General features: G+C 41.1%; 1 protein-coding gene across 7 annotated transcripts in view; it reads left to right on the top strand.

Annotated features, from left to right (window-relative positions):
- Nucleotides 1-17,159, top strand: part of LOC126295142 (sorting nexin-13-like) — a 324,588-nt gene that overhangs the window by 184,238 nt on the left and 123,191 nt on the right. For all 7 annotated transcript variants that reach the window (XM_049987428.1, XM_049987425.1, XM_049987427.1 and 4 more), the window contains one exon: nucleotides 11,852-12,122. In XM_049987428.1, coding sequence (XP_049843385.1) covers nucleotides 11,852-12,122 — 271 coding nt within the window. The remainder of the gene's footprint in view (nucleotides 1-11,851; nucleotides 12,123-17,159) is intronic.

Genomic DNA, 17,159 nt, shown 5'->3' with positions numbered 1-17,159 from the left:
ATGGGAGTAGTTCCTTGGTTCCGCAAAAGACCCTCGAAAACATCTACCAGGATTATACAGAATCCATTGTGAATGTGGTCACTAATACATAAAAAGAAACCGCCCCAGATCTCAAAATGCTGTGAGGAATAAGTCATGTTCTAAGTATCTTACAGTTACATAAAATCTTTCATCAGTCGATGTAAATTCAGCTTCATTGCTTTTATACATTTTGTACCCTGGGCTTTTTTCCAGAGGCTGGAATTAAGTTGTAGCACTTCACTGAATAATATAACTGTATAACCTTACAGTACATTAACTAGAGAATTTTACAATAAACTGTTACAGACTGTACTGTACTTGACAAAGGCTGAACTAAGATTGGGACATGGGATGTCTACCGTGTCATCAACATTACTGTAATAGTTTCATTGCATTGTCTTAATTGACATATGGCATTGATTAGTTTCAGATTAGTTTGCAGTCATTCTGAGAAATTATGCTGTATGGCCTTTTGTGACAATGTTTTTAACTAATACACAAACAATTTTCAAATTACAGCATGAAATTTAATGCAAACACAATTTCCACTTGTGTGTGTAAATTGTGTTTTGCAAAACATGTAACTTTTGATGTGGAGAAATTCTGACTCAATACCAGTACTATTTACATGGTGCCATTGTCAAAAAATTTTGTTTTTGTTTACCAACTAGTATCATGTTGCAACATCAATTCCTCTTCATTCCTTGTTGTTTTCTATTTTTCCAGTACTACTTCATCTGCTCCCCATGTTTTCTTTTCCTTTTTACTGTCCATGTTTTTCGATTCTTCTTATTTCTTCTGCACCGAAAGACTTCTAAATTTAGTATTTATTTTTAAAAAGATTCCTTTGTCTTATGTCCAATTGTTTGATGTTGTTTCTTCCTACATATCTTTCTTTATTGCTATAATCCATGCTACTGTCAGTTTCTTCTTCCAAAAATACAGGAATAATTGTTTTGCAAGCCTACTGTCACTCATTTGGTAGAGATGCCTAAAAAAAAGATTAATCTTCTTTTAGCCATTGCTTCTGATACTTTCTCTATATTTTTGTAAATCTTCTCATTAGTTCTCATTTTGCAACCATCTGTAGCTTGTATTGCATCCATTATTTTTCTAACAACCCATCTTTCGGGCACCTCAATACTCCAGCTTATATTTCATTGTTAGGCATTCACATATGTATATACAGATGAAGCATATGCATGAATATACAGCGTTATTCCAGATCATCCAGTGCTCTGCTGTAATTATAAGGTATCTAGAATTCAAAAATAGTAAGTAACAGCTTTAAAAGAAGATACTAAATAATATTTATTGTAAACTAAATTCCTTGATCTTTTTTTCTAATAATAATAATAATAATAATAATAATAAAACATTAGTTTATCATGTTTAGGCTCAAGTCTAGTACATTATAGTCAGTTGTCACACTGCAGGTTTTCATAAAACTGCCTGTATTTTGGTTCCATATATTTTGTCATGTACCATACACCCCTTTTCTTCTCCTTATGAACTTTGTGTCACATTATAGAGCAACCAGAATTCAGAAGGCAATGGACAATTTTTTACTTGATGTTCACAACCATGCTTTATAATACAGTGTCTTTCCCTTGGGCGAAGCACATTGTGGGTACGGCGCATGCTTAAACCTCGAGGATCGTCGCTACACAGCTTCAACCAAAGTACATCGGTAATTTTCAAAGCAGGCAGTTTCTTCAAAAGCAACTCGATGGATCCTATGTCCTTGAAGTCTTCCATCATCATCTCGTGAAAGGTCAGTTTTGAAGGATCGACAAAGGCCTCAGTAATGACGTGCTTCCATTCTGAAGGAACCATAACTTTTGACACTTTCTTTCTTGTCTTGATGACTGCAAAATCGCTGTCACAAGGTAGAAAACTGTTACCCGAATATAAAAACTTCTGATGTATTTCTGTAAAGTACTTGCAGCTGATGAGATAGAAATAAAGTGCTAAAACTCTCCAGTTGTTGTTCTGCCCGACACAGCGGTCAGACCAAACAATCAGTTTTCGTTCCATACCTTCTTCAAGCGTATCGTAATTGTGCGTCACAAATTTAAGCAGACAGGAAACTATTTCGGCTGAACCGCTCCTTGTGGTGGATTCATCCCACAAATTTATGGTGATGTTCCCAGTACCAACATCATGAATCGTGAAATTAGATGACGACAGCTGCCTCTGGTAGAATACCGTGGAATGAGTCAATGTAGGACAAAGTGAAACCTGTTGTAGGTCAACACATATAACATGTATATTGTTATTCGTCTTAGCCATTTCTGTATCGTTTTTTAGGGCTTTGTATGCCTAGTCTGCCCTTGAATGAAGTAACTGACTCTCAATTTCGATCTTGTGCAGTTCTACTTCATCTGAAGCTGCAATCATTCAGTTAAACAACAAATCACACAGTCTGCAAGTATTTGATCTAGGTGTTTCGAAATGCAGATTAAAATCTGTTTGAAACACACTTTGATAGTATGACCTACTTATTGACTTGTCAGGAACGTTTCGGTAAACAACCGATACATTTTACAGAGGTTGATATCGGGGCGCAGACATTCTTTTGTGGATTTATTCCAGCTGTAAAGGCTCATCTGCTTTGGGAAACTCGATATGTGTTGCCGAATAAGAGCCCTGTCGTCATTCGATATGGCATGTGGCCTATGGCAATGTTTTCTTCTACCGTCTTTAGGAGTCGTTATTCCACCTTTTACTTTACATTGCAGAGTCTGCATTCGTCACTGCGTGATGGAAAATATGTCAAGCAATGTTTTTTGACGCACTTCTTTTGGGTAAACTTTTTATTTGAAAGTAGCTTGTTTCCGTGAAGTATCGTCTGTCTTAACTCTCTTGCATCTGGCTGGCACGCCTATTTCCATGGAATTTATTAAGTATATGGAGTGCTCATCGTATGTTAAGGCATGATATTCTTCGTAGAGCTTTAACTTCATTTCCAGGTTTATGTCCATGCATCCTTCTTTTGAGCGCACTTCTGCATTGCATACACAATCCTGAATCACAAAAACAATCACTATTACTACATAATATTCAACTCGGATTATCAAATTTCACATTCTTTTTTAGTAATATAGCATTACTCAGACTGAGTATTCTATTTTTTCGCCAATGATAACTACAGAACTGTAGTTAATTTCATTCACGTTACATACTTTTACTGTAATGTTTTCAGAAGATACGCATAATATGTCATTAGAGCCATGTACTCTACAGGGCACGTCGCCGCTTTACAGGACACATACACTTCTCTAAACACATACACCTTTTTACAAAACCCATACAGCATTATTCCAATCACCTGTGTTGGAGGCTGTTTCGCAGGAACTATCTTTTCTTTTCATGATTTATGTTCCAGTCCAGCATCACAAAGCCTTTCCTCTTAATATCCTGCCAACTAATAATGTTACTTTCCTTTTCCGTGCATTATTTGCACATTTCAAACCACTTGCGGTAAGAGTCACCTTGCTGCACTCCGCCATTCTTGTAACATGCAGCACTGTGCGCGTCTCGTCGCTGTTTAGTGCTGCCCTCGGACGGTGAACATGTCAATTATAACAGCAGGCGGTGCAGACTGCCGTATACAGCATTATTCCACGGGATTCTACGAAATGTCAGAATGTGCCATACAGCGTTATTCACGCGCACGCTTCATATGATCATATGACTGTGGCTTAGCGTTTTAATTTAGTTTTTCTTGGAATGTGCTCCCTCCATTTTTTAACTGTTAAATCTACTGCAATTTTTTCTAGTCTATTACGTTGTACATTTTCTCCAAGATGCATAAATTTACTCACGATATTTTACCTACTTGTGTTCCAATGATTATTGGTGCTTTTTTTTATATTTGTCATGAATTTTCAGACCATTTCCATTTGCTATTTCTCCCAGAAGAATTATTTGGTTAACTATGTCTGTCACATTTTCTGAAAGTGTTCCAAAATGGTCTGCAAAAGCCAGAAAGTTTACCTTAATTCCATTTGTTCATCTCCCTAATTTACTAATTTGTTTAGTACTATTGTATTGACGATCAGAAGTTAAGTGTCAAATGCAAATTGATTTAAAGTTCACACAACAGTGAAATATGATGAACCATATCAAGTTACAATTTATTCAGAGGCAGAAGGAAACAAATTGAGTGTATGAGCTTTCGGGCTGAACCTTGACACTCCATTTTGACACGGCCGTAGTTACGACCGCTCACAACAGCCTCTGAAAGACTACACTGGTGCAAGTCTGCAACACACCAGATTACTTTAAACTAAAACTAGTAACAATTTACACAAGCACAAAAACTATGCACCCCCGTAAGAGGGAAGGAAATGATACGAAACACTAACAATTAAAATGTTAACTTTGCCACCGAAGGTGCAACTTGATTTTAACTTCTAAGAAAGTCTTACGATTCTTGGGTGGCAACTTTATATACTAAAATGATCATTTAAATAAAAGCCCATGAAATGCAATCTTACATAAAATTATACAAGGTTGGCCAAACATACTCTACAGCACACACATACTGCCTCTCAAGACAATAGGCAAGATAAAACCATATTTCAGGGATTAGGCCATTACACTTCAAGCAATAAATTCGTTAACACACCAAATCTCACAAACATGATAGAGGCAGCTACCAATGTACGGTAGATGATAGGGAGATTACCGAATAACCCGAACCGCTGGTTGCTCTAACCCTCCCCTACAGCACAAGGGAAAAACGGACCACCCAATTCATAAACAACCACCTTCCCGCAGGTGGGCAAACGGAGAAAAATGATGGGATGACCCCAAAACAAAGCAGTTGGTGACCTCACCAAGAAAACAAGTAGAATTTAACAAGTAAATGAAAGAACATATCACTAATGACTTAACTTCTAATAATCTGCGACTTCTTGAGGAGATGTGGCGCAGCATCCCCAAAATGCTCTCCTGAACCGTCCCTACCAGCCACTCCAACGGACACAGGAAGGCGCGGCGATCTCCCGTCTTACGGCGTCGCAGCTCGCACCGGCCAGACCGATGTCGTGGGGTGACTCCTGTTGCTCTCGTGTTGACTGTGAAGCCACTACCCCTCGCTGTACGGCGCGGCCCACTGGACTCGCGTGGCGATCTCACATATGCCGACGCTCAAGACGGGCAAGTCATCTCGTGTCCCAGTGCGCGACCCACCAACCGATCAATCCAACTGCCAATGACCGTTGCCTGGGCAAACTCGAGGAGACTGGCGGCGTAACGCGCACACTTGGATGAGGAACTCAGCCCCGACCGGGCGACCACTCGCTGTGTTCTCTTACTGGCAGAGCGGAATGATTCTCATTTTGCCAGCTTTAAAGGTTGATCCGAACGACAGACATACTAGCACTCCGAACGACAGACAGACAGACACTAACTGCCTAACAAATGTGGACGAGAGACAGGCTAGCAAGCTGGGGACGAGAGACTGACAGACTGTTGTGCTCACAGCACCTGTTAAATGCACATGCACAGGCAACCTTTCTCCTTTCCCACCAGAGGGAGACAACAAAGCTGCAATTGCCACAGCGGCGCCACCGCCAGAAACAGGGCGATTGCTTCACACAACGCGTTGTGGCGTGCTCTTCAAAACAAAAATTTTTATCGCAGCTCATATGAATGCAAATTTAAATAGTGCACACAGTGTGCGAGTAGAATACGCTCATGCGGTGTGGGGTGTTAAAGTTGATACAGAATTGATCAAATTGGTAAGTGTAAATTCACTGTGGCACATTACGTGTATGACAGGGACACTCACACAGAACAATTAATAGTGGTGGAGCATGGCATAAATGAAGATCACACATGAAAACACCAAATTGCTGTGCTGAGCCACTGGATTTTGGACAGCATTATAAAGAATCCATAGAAACAAGGACCAAGTCAGTTTCAGATCCAGTGGGACACTGAGGTATCTGACATTTTCACAGAGTGATTTGACATCTGTGTCAATTTTTGTGCAGTTTCTTTGGTCTCTGTCCGGAAAGAACTGCCTTGCACTTGTTGACGTTTAGCTTAATGTACAACTTCTGTGGCCGTGGTTCGACAGATCTGAATGCTGTCTTTAGTCGTGAGTTGGTGTTTGGTGATTGCCCATACAGTGGCGCGACAGTTGTGCTATTGGCGCAGTGGCTACTATCACTGATTGAGAATAGCTACTCAATATTTATAGTCAGAATAGGGTAAAATTTAATCTCTGAGCAGCACCTAATGGAAAACTGTACAGTTGTGTAAAATTCTGTTTGGAATGTGTGGCTTTTTGTGGTAGAGGAGAGGAAAAGGTTGTAAGAAACAAAATTGTTAAGACTGAAGGATGTAATAAAGGACTACCAGGACTGTGGCTCAAGGGAGATTTTTTTTGGATGGTGTAAGAAGGAAAAAATGAATTAGTGCATCTGGATAAGGTTTTGAAAGCCTGAGAACTTAAATATGCCAGAGATGTAATAAGTTGGCTGTAGAGGAATGTAAATATTTCACAAATGAGCTGGAAAATGGGAGGGGTTGTACTGCGTGTAGGAGATAGGATAAGCAGAAAAAATAGCAAATAAATAAAACATAAAGAAAAGACAAGCTGAGATCATCACTGTCTGTCAGTGTCAGTGACGGTTAGGAAGTGGAGGGGGGGGGGGGGGGGGAGAGAGAGAGAGAGAGAGAGAGAGAGAGAGAGAGAGAGAGAGAGAGAGAGAGAGAGAGAGAGAGGGGGGGGGGGGGGGGGAAGTACTCTGGCCCAGGTCCAATATCATGTAAGTATGGACAGAAACTTAGGAGAACTGTACTGACTCACAGGGGCGAAAAATCAGTTCTTTTATATATTCAACAACTCACAATTAACTAGAAAAATCTTATGCAACTTGAACAGAATTTGAAGCGGAAAAAAAGTATGCAGGTTAACTGACACCCGGAAGTACACAGAGGAAGTCGTTGTTGACTCACTGGTAAGTATGTGGAGTACATACAGATGCAAGATAGATTATACTCAGTTAATATATATCCCTACATCTGCACCTATACTCTGCAAAACATTGTGAAGGGCACGGCAGAGGGTATTTCCCATTATACCACCTTTACAGTCTTTTTCTGCCATATTTGCACACGGAGCATGGGAAGAATGACCGATTTAAACTCCTGTGTGTGCTCTGACTATTCTAGTCTTGACCCCACAGTCCCTATAATAGTGATTAGGAGGGTGTTTTGGTATGTTACTGGAGTCATCATTTAAAGCCTCAAATCTTCATTAACATACTTTCTCGGGATAGCTTGCGTCTATGTTCCAAGTTTCGGCAGCATCTCTCTGGCTCTCCCACAGGCCAGGCAACATGTGACGATTCGTACTGCCCTTCTCTGAACCCGTTCAATATCCCCCATTAATCTTATTTGGTATGGGCCCCACAAACTCAGCAGTATCCTAGGATCATTCTCACAAGTGATTCGTGAGCAATCTCCTGGTTAAACTGATTGCATTTCCTCAGTAGTCCAACAGTAATCTGAAGGCTGTCACCTGCTGTATTTGCAAGTAAGCCTGCGTGGTAATTGCATTTCATACCGCTACAAACTACGGGAAAGCAGGTTAAGATGGTACGGGATGGGATGAATGCTAAGGAGAAGAAGATACCACTACAAAGTGTTACACCCAGGTATTTTTCTGAGTTGTAACTCATTGACACTGTAGTCACGGGTGACAACTTTTTTTTTAAAGTTTTGTGAAGTATATAATTTTTCTTTTCTGGACATTTAAAGCAAGTTGCAAGTCTTTGCACGACTTAGAAATCTTATAAAGATATGACTGAATATTTTTTTTTTCAGATAGTATTTCATTATAGAGAACTGACCCGCCAGGTTAGCCGAGAGCGCTAATGCACGGCTTCCTGGACTCGCGTATCTGCGCCGGCCACAGATTGAATCTGCCCGGCAGATTAATGACACAGGCTGGTGTGTCGGCCAGTCTCGATGTGGTTTCTAGGCGGTTTTCCACATTCCCCTTAGGCAAAAATTTACCTGGTCCCCACGTCCTGCCTCAGTTACACTATGCACAGACATCTGAACACATTTGCACTATTCCACAGATTAAACTAGATACAGACAGCTGGGGTACTCTCATTCCGTCCTGGGGGTTACGGGGTGGCGGCAGGAAAGGCATCCGGCCACCCCTTAACATTAATACTGACAAATCCGTACCTATCCAAGCTGATCCTGCGCAACTGCGGGATGAAGGCGCAGACGATAGAATATAATAGAACTTAAGCATAGGCAACTGCAAACCTCTGTGAAATGTCTTACATAACTGTTAATGTGCACAAGGTCATTAATGTATTGTATGAACAGTAAGGTCTGCAATACACTTTCGTGGTACACACCTGACGTTACTTATACTTCTCTCAAGGATTCTCCGACTGCGATCCAATGGGGGCCGAACCGTACAATAACCCTGGGTTCAGTGTGGGGCGGCGGCGGTGGGGGCGGGGTGGGTGGACTGCTGTGGCCTGTTTTGAACCACTGAGGGCTACAACAGGATGAAGCATCTCCGTCATTGCTAGATCCCTGGTTTAATACATACATACAAGGAAAAGGCAAAGGCAAAGGTGAGGTGAAGGTAGGAAATTAAGGAGATGGGGCTAGGATAAATTGAAAGAGCAAGAGGGGTAAAATACAGGGAGCAGAAGGCTATTTAAAACTTGTACAGAAACCAGATGACAGTTAGAAGAGTCAAAAGGCATGGAAGGGAAGCTGTGGTTGAGAAGGGACTGAGACGGGGTTGTAGCCTATCTTGAATGTTGTTCAATCTGCACATTGAGGAAGTAGTAAAGGAAACAAGAGAAAAAATTATATTTGGAATTATAGTTTAGGGAGAAGAAATAAAAACATTGAGGTTTGCCAATGACATTGTAATTCCATCAGAGAGAGCAGAGGACTTGGAAGAGAAGTTGAGTGGAATGGACAGTGTCAATAGAGGAGGATATAAGATGAAAATCAGCTAAAGCAAAACTGGGGCAATGGAATTAAATCAGGTGATACTGAGAGAAACAACACACTTAAAGTAGTAGATGAGATTTGCTATTTGGGCAGCAAAATTACTAATGATGGAGAGAATATAAAATATAGATAGGCAATGGCAAGGAAAGCATTTCTGAAGAAAAGAAATTTGTTAACATTGAATATTGATTTCCTTGTTAGGAAGTCTTTTCTGGAGGTATTTGTCTGGAGTGTAACTCTGTTTGGAAGGAAGCATGGACTATAAGCAGTTTAGACAGGAAGCGATTAGATGCTTTGAAATCAGGTGTTACAGAAGATTGATAAAAATTAGGTGCGTCAGTCATGTAACTAATGAGGTGGTACTGAACAGAATTGGGGAGAAAAGAAATTTGTGGCATAGCCTGGCTAAGAAGAAGGGGTTGATTGACAGGACACATTATGTGAAATTAAGGGGTCACTAGTTTAGTATTAGAGGCAACTTTGTGGTAGAGGAAGACAAGGAGGTCAATACAGTAAGTAGATTTGGGGGGATGTAGGTTGTAGTAGTTATTTGGAGACAAAAAGGCTTGCTCAGGATAGAGTAGCATGGAGAGATGAATAAAACCAGTCTTCGTATTGAGGATGACAACAAAACAGCAGCAGCAGCAACAGCAAATAAGTCAGACTGTCCTGACACAGCGGCAACATTTCTGGTGCTGGCGTTTTGTCTGGATGTGAGTAGTCACAGAACACAACCCAGTGGTAGAAGACCTTTATTAAGTTCAAAATATTGTTCAAGATATTGAAAGTTGGCCTGTGACCTGTTATCACTTTCTCCTCACAACTTTCACGTGTGAAATGTGTGATCTCGTTGGTACATCAACTTACAGGTTCACCTGTGGGAGCTGCATCTAATATCTGGTTTTATGCCCAAGGGAGACTTGCTGATGAAATCAACATTTTTACATTGTTTATACAGCATATAGGGATCATCTTACATTTGCAGATGAAGCTTTGGCTATCGAGGTCACACGCAGACTTATTTTGAGAAATGTAGAAGAGCAGAGCTCAGCAAACAGTACTCATATTCCAACAGGCTCGAGGTTTTGCAGTATGCCGATGCATTCGATACGGTATTGACATTGCTCGAACAATCGGATGATGTCTGACTTGACAACAGTCTACTGCTCTGCTTAAAATTTGACAGTTTTCTGAAACACAGAAGGAAATAGCATTGAATTCTGTCATTTTACAAATACTTCTTGTACTTGAGCAGGTTTGCTTTAAAAGTTCTCATATATGTGTGGGTGCCATATACAAACATATATGCTGATTTTTAAGTAAAGCTAACATTCAAATCTGAAAATAGCGTCCCTCAGAAAACATTAATTGGTTGTGAACCCAGATCAATATTTTACTTGATTATGAGAGACTGTAATGATTTTACTAAGTGGGTTGCAAAAGAGAAATTCTATTGCTGTTCACTATTGAAATTCTTGGTAAAAATGTTTCCAGCTTTTAACTGGGTCTAGGACATGAAGGTGACATTCAAATGAAATGAAAAGGAAAATTAATGCAGAATGAAACGTCTAAGAAATGGCATAAATAACACTAAAATTGTTTTTGCAAGAATAAATTAGAGCAACAAGATCTTCCGTGGAGATTTATGTATTAGTTGCTGCTGTTACATATGACTTGCACCGTAGATGATGATGCAGTCAGTGTTCAGCAGTTGGTCAAGCATAGCACTATAGAAGAGTTGGAGAGGAGTAACACTGGTACCAGTTTGGCTGAGAACTAGAGAAGTGCAGGGAGGCGAGTAGTAAGTGGGGAGAAAATATTCATGTTGCCAGCTGTGAGAATCTATACTGTGTACTTCGGCTTTTAAATTGCAGTTTGCCTGAATCCATTTGAAATTGAAAGTGAACTGACTTTAAAATTTGACAAAGACTCAACAATAGTATTCATTTCTGCAGGAGATGTTACATGTCTAGATAGGGTCCAGTGGCATACCTTGTGTTGCAATGATGTTTGTTGACGCTCAGCGAGATGTCTGACTGGAATGAAAGGGAGTGTGTCAGATGCTTCTACACAGCCAGTGAGAGAGTGGCAAGCAGATGATATTCTTGAAAGCAAGCGACATTGTAACATTCTCCTGTCAGTTGTTGATGTGCTTTTCAGTCCTAAGACTGGTGTGATGCAGCTCTCCATGCTATTCTATCCTGTGCAAGCTTCTTCATCTCCCAGTACCTACTGCAGCCTACATCCTTCTGAATCTGCTTAGTGTATTCCTCTATTGGTCTCCCTCTATGATTTTTACCCTCCAAACTGCCCTCTAATACTAAATTCAACAGATGATAGGGCTGTTAAGCGAAAAATGTAGAAAGGAAAATAGTCCACAAATTAACTTTAACCTTTTTTTATTTTTTTATTCCTCCTCACATTAACATGATGTAAACGTTCAATAAATGGCATAAATTTTTGAATACTTTAAGTGAAGCAATTTGTGATTTTGATTAGTAAGAATATGTTAAAAATAAATTTTTCTCTAGAAATCTCTAAAAAAAATGGGGGTGGGGGAGGTGTCTTATAATCGGACTCATGTTATACTCAGATACAGTATAATCAGGGTCATCTTATACTCGAGTTAAAATGGTACTCGGAATTCTTCTGATATGTTGAAGACTGTGTCTTTTTATTTTATTGTACATTTTTTTAGGTCTGCGGAGGTCACCACCGGTGTCAGCCTCTGTAAAAGTGTAAGACAATTTTGAGACAAGATCTCACTACATACGCATACGCCTTTCCCCATACTCACCCGTCCGCGCTCTTTCGACAGACGGAGGAGCGCTTCCTGCCCGGGTTCCGGGCCTCGGTGGGCTACGTGCGGCTCCTGGCGGAGCTGGACCTGCTGAGGGAGCCGGGGTCGGGAGGTGCGGGCGGCGGCACCAGCGGGCACGGCCACGGTGACGACGAGGAGGACTCGGCCGAGAGCAGCCTCTCCGACAACGTCAGCCTCGCCAGCTTCGAGTCCGACTCCGCCACCGTCCCCGCGCCGGCGGCCGCAGCCGCCGCACTGCTGTCCGACCCGCTGGTGCTCCACGGTACAGGTACGTGCCCTCCCGCTCCCTCCGTACTGTCGCCCGCCCTCCTACGGGGTAACTACTCGGAAACGGACAGTGAGATGATCCACGTGCGGAAGGACCGTGTTTTTGTGCTTCACTGCAGGCGTAGTTGTCTGCCACCTCAAATGCTGAGGAGACCTCAAGCTATTTCAGCTGTGGTATTGTACAAAAAGTATTGTAGCCTGGGCTAGGTTCTTAAATCGATGTTTCACGGCATTTTATCAGAGAACTGTGAACTGTGTTCAAATTTACACTCTAAGGAGTGGGACCAGCTGTGTTTTGATATTACCAAGAACATGCTTTTAGTGTTTGCTTACTTTATACATTTACAGTTTACAATTCTGAATTGAATTGTATGCAATCTTGAGAGTGCTCAAGCAGACGGGATGTATCGCGCCACTGAATTCCTGATATGCACCAGAATCCTAAGTAGCCTTCAGGCTGTCCATCAGATTGTAATGCAGCTCTTTCTCCGGGGGACAAATATTAATTATTATCAGTAGTAGTATATTAAGCTACAAATTACCATTTTAAACGTGTGTGGTCTCCCTGGTGTGCCTAGTCGACCACAATTCCCCGTCACGCTGTTCACTCTAACAATAGAGAACATTCAGGGATGAAGACACGGAGAAAGGAAGGTATCGTCACAATTTGAATTTAGAGTAATATAACTTTCTTACCTTTATTGGTTGTTGTTGCACGCTTGTGGTCCAGTGATGAATCTCGCCATCCGCTGGTTGTTAAATCAATTTGAGGTCCAGAGTGTGTATTCTGCTGCGTAAGAACTGACACATATTTAAACTTCCAACTTTTGTTTTATAAATGCTGATCGTGACGATATTCAATAATTTTCAATGTAACAGCTTTTCCAAAACATAATTTCGTTCCCTTTATCCTTGACCTTCTCAAAGCAAGAGTATTACAAGACGTCTCAACAACTGCCCACTGTCTCTACACCAGCCAACAACCGGCTCCTGTTCGCAGAGCTTGCAAACTGTGCAGTACTGCCAACCTTGGTTGTATATCGATATTTTACACATCGCACGTATACATATACGAAAAACATAGTATGAAACATGAAAAGCGTTTATAATGTAGTTCTGTAGCAATATACCTCATGATTGTCCTCATATTAACAGTTTTGTCACAAAATGATAATATTTCAGATTATGTTTACATAGTTAAAGTTCACTTGCTCCTTGAAGTTGATTTACGGCACCACACACCTCGTCAGATGGTGGTGTCGGTAGTTTCTGTATTTCGTTACATTACACTGTGTACGCAACAGAAAAGTACATTCAGATGATCCCTGACACACTCTTCCACTTACAGAAGCAGGAGGAGGAGGTGTCATTCTGCTCGGTACCTGGGCATATAGGATTTCAGGATGATGAGACACTGAGCAACTAGGGATGTCTGGATAGAAAATGAATTTCTGAATGTGCTGCTTCTTATGGAGCAGTTACCTCTGTCGAGGCACAGGATCGCATGTCTGTGGGAGGAGGACATTTTAGGTGGGGCGAGGGATGACGAGCGGTAGTCAGTGAAACAAATGATGTGGCTGCAGTGTTCCTCTCTGAGGCCACTGCAGCAGGAGGAACGGCTATTAATGTGCCACTGTCCACTGATGCATAGATACCTCGTATGGTGGGAAGACCTGCCAGTAATTGAACTTGTTATACTGGTATTTAAGTACTGGCACCATACGGAGGCGCAAATAGTGTGAATTATTTCGAGGTGTATGGCTGTCAGATTCTTTGGACAGCAGCAATTCACGCATCTAAGTTCGCACCTCCACAGTCTCCCACTGTGAATGCCACTGTAACAGTCTAAATTAATTGATATATTAATTCTACTTTGAACAGAGCAATGTTTACCACCCTTTCTGGAAGAAAAGGGTGCGCCGTCCAGCTCCATTATAAAGAATGCAGTATAATACATTCATAAATAATGTCGCCATTTTATCCAATGATTGCAGATTATGATGTATCCAGGTGTGATTTTCAGGATAACTTTATCCCTTCCAGAAGATATATAAAAAACTTGAACACACAGTGACTCATGGATGTCCATCCTGTTGCATGGATGAGGGACTTCATCTGTAAAAAAAAGCATGTTGTCGATAATGTGTTGCTGTAACTAATTGTGTGAGAAAATAGAGACATTCTCAAAATACAGCTGGGGTGGTAAGTTTTATTTTATATATACGCTATAGGTTCACCCAAATCACAGACGGGAAGAGACCGATAGTTGGAAAGCCAAAATTTGATATCAGCTTTAGGAAACATTAACACACAGACATAAGTTTACCTTTCTTTTAGTACATTTCTCCTTTTTTGTGCGGGTTTGTGTTGAATCTGTGCTTAGCAAATAATTCTGATACTTACTAAATGACACATGCTTTATGGCTAAACCAAGATAAGAGCTATTACACTGTTTCATATGAGTGCTGCAACCAATTTAGCAGCTGACCTGCCCTGCATTTTCAGAGACAATGAGGTGACGGTTAATCGTGTTTTAAGATTCTGTGTGATACCTGACTTTCTGTGTAAGCCCGTAGGTAGGAGATTTTAAGTTGTGTGTAAGGTGACTGGTGTACATTTTATTCTTCCAGTGATCAACCATGCACCATTGCTTGTTACATTATTTTAACTATTGTGTAGTTAAACTTTCTGTATTTCAGAATGAGATTTTCACTCCGCAGCGGAGTGTGCGCTGATAATGAGAGTGAAAATCTCATTCTGAAAACATCCCCCAGGCTGTGGCTAAGCCATGTCTCCGCTATATCCTTGCTTTCAGGAGTGCTAGTTCTGCAAGGTTCGCAGAAGAGCTTCTGTAAAGTTTGGAAGGTAGGAGACGAGGTACTGGCAGAAGTAAAGCTGTGAGTACCGGGCGTGACTCGTGCTTCGGTAGCTCAGATGGTAGAGCACTTGCCCGCGAAAGGCAAAGGTCCCGAGTTCGAGTCTCGGTCGGGCACACAGTTTTAATCTGTCAGGAAGGTTCTGTATTTCAATCATCCACTGATTTGAGGCACACATCTTTTAGTCTTCTGTGTAAAAGTGACCTACACCCCCCCCCCCCCCCCCCAACACACACACACACACTTATGTGAATGCATGTATAATCATTTGGGCATGTCCAAAAGGACACACACCACATGGAATCGGCAGCTGTGATACATATTATGTTATTAGGTAAATTTTTGGAGAAGAGGGGAGAAATGAAAGGAAAGGTAGGGAATTGTTGATGTCGCCTGCATTGGGACTTTGTGCGGAATTAGTGTCGACAAGTGAAAAGTCGCGTGCCCATCCAGCAGCACCTATTCTCAGTCCCCAACCGTGTCCTCAGTCGCTGCTACTTTGGACATTCTCACAGGAAATCAAACATAATTCTGCATCCACGCCGAAGGCGTCAGGTCCGTTGCCCGTCGAGGCAAATCAGTGGTGTCTGTTCTTTTGGGCATGTATCTTTTATTGCAGGTATGCAGCTGTTCTTTAAATCTAATTTCGAAAGTGTGTTGTCATCTGTCTCAAATAAAAGCAAGTTCATTTGTCACACGTGGTATTATAAATGCCTGAATTAGAAAAATTACTGTGCTGCTAGCCAGTGTTATGGCAGAGGTGCAATTGCGAAGTGGAAGCCTACTTTTGCAGCATATGTGCAAAAATAATTTTGGATTTTTGGACACTTCGCTCTACTATTCCATTGTGACATACTTTGTTTCCTTGCTGTTGTCATATTGACTTTAATTTCTATGTGTACTCGTTCTCTTTTTGGTGTTGCTCTCATATCAATTAGCACAGGCTATTTTTTAAGGATGTTGTGTTATTTGTCTATTTCTTCTTGTGTCAGAGGAAGCTATGTCAAACAATTGATCATCGAATTGAAGAAGGCTTTGAAGATGTTGGAGATGGCACAATTTTACATGGATTATACTGTCTGTTGGGGTTGGTTGTTTGGCATTTTTATAAGATTTGTGTGTTACACACGCGTCAGTGACTTCTAGGATTGCATTCACATCCTATATGATCTGGTTGAAGCATGAATGGCATTTTTCACTCATTTCATGTTTATTACTTGGTACAGTTATGTTTGCTTCGTTTACAGTAGCTGGATTCTGAAGACTGCTATTACACATCTGAAGCCAGTAATCTTGTTAAAAAAACTTTGCTATCGAAACAGTTAGATAAAAAGTTATGTAGAAATTGTAGTGGTTAACTTCACTGACCGGTACTGTGGTGCAAATGCTGAGCTTCTGCACAGTTAACGAGTAGGCCAAAGTAAAGATGTCAGAAAACGTAATAAACTGCGGAAGTGGTTTCCAGTGTAAGCGATATACTGACTACCATCTCATCTACTCTACATCTACACTGTGCTAGCCACCAAGCGATGTGTGGCGGAGGGCACAATTTGCGACAGTCATATTTCCAACCCCCCACCCCACCCCCTGTTCCAATTGCGGATCGCGCAAGTGAAAAACGACTGTATGAATGCCTCAGTACGAGCTCTTATTTCCCTTATCTTTGCATGATGATTATTATACGATTTGAAAGTTAGTGGTAATAATATATGCTCTACACCCTCAGTGAAGATTGGATTTCGGAATTTAGAGAGCAGCCCTTTCTGTTTAGCGCGTCATCTACCTGCAAGTGTGTCCCATTTCAAACTTTCTACGAGATCTGTAACACTCTCGTGATGGCTAAATGTACCAGTCACAAATCTTGCCGCTCTTCTTTGGAACTTCTCAATTTCTTGAATCAGACCCAACAGGTAATGCAATACAGACGAATAATACTCTAAGACTGGACGAACTAATGTATTGTAAGCTAATTCCTTTGTTGAAGGACTGCATTGCTTCAGGATTCTACCAATAAACCACAATCTAGAGTTCGCCTTACCCATTACTTGTGTAATCTGATCAAACCATTTGAGATCATTTTGAATAGTCACACCCAGATACTTGACTGATGCTACCACTTCCAAAGACTGATCATTTATTTTGTACTCATACATTAATGGGGA

Source organism: Schistocerca gregaria, chromosome 11 (assembly GCF_023897955.1).
Source record: "Schistocerca gregaria isolate iqSchGreg1 chromosome 11, iqSchGreg1.2, whole genome shotgun sequence".
NCBI lineage: Eukaryota > Metazoa > Arthropoda > Insecta > Orthoptera > Acrididae > Schistocerca > Schistocerca gregaria.
This window is presented reverse-complemented; position numbering and strand designations above follow the sequence as displayed.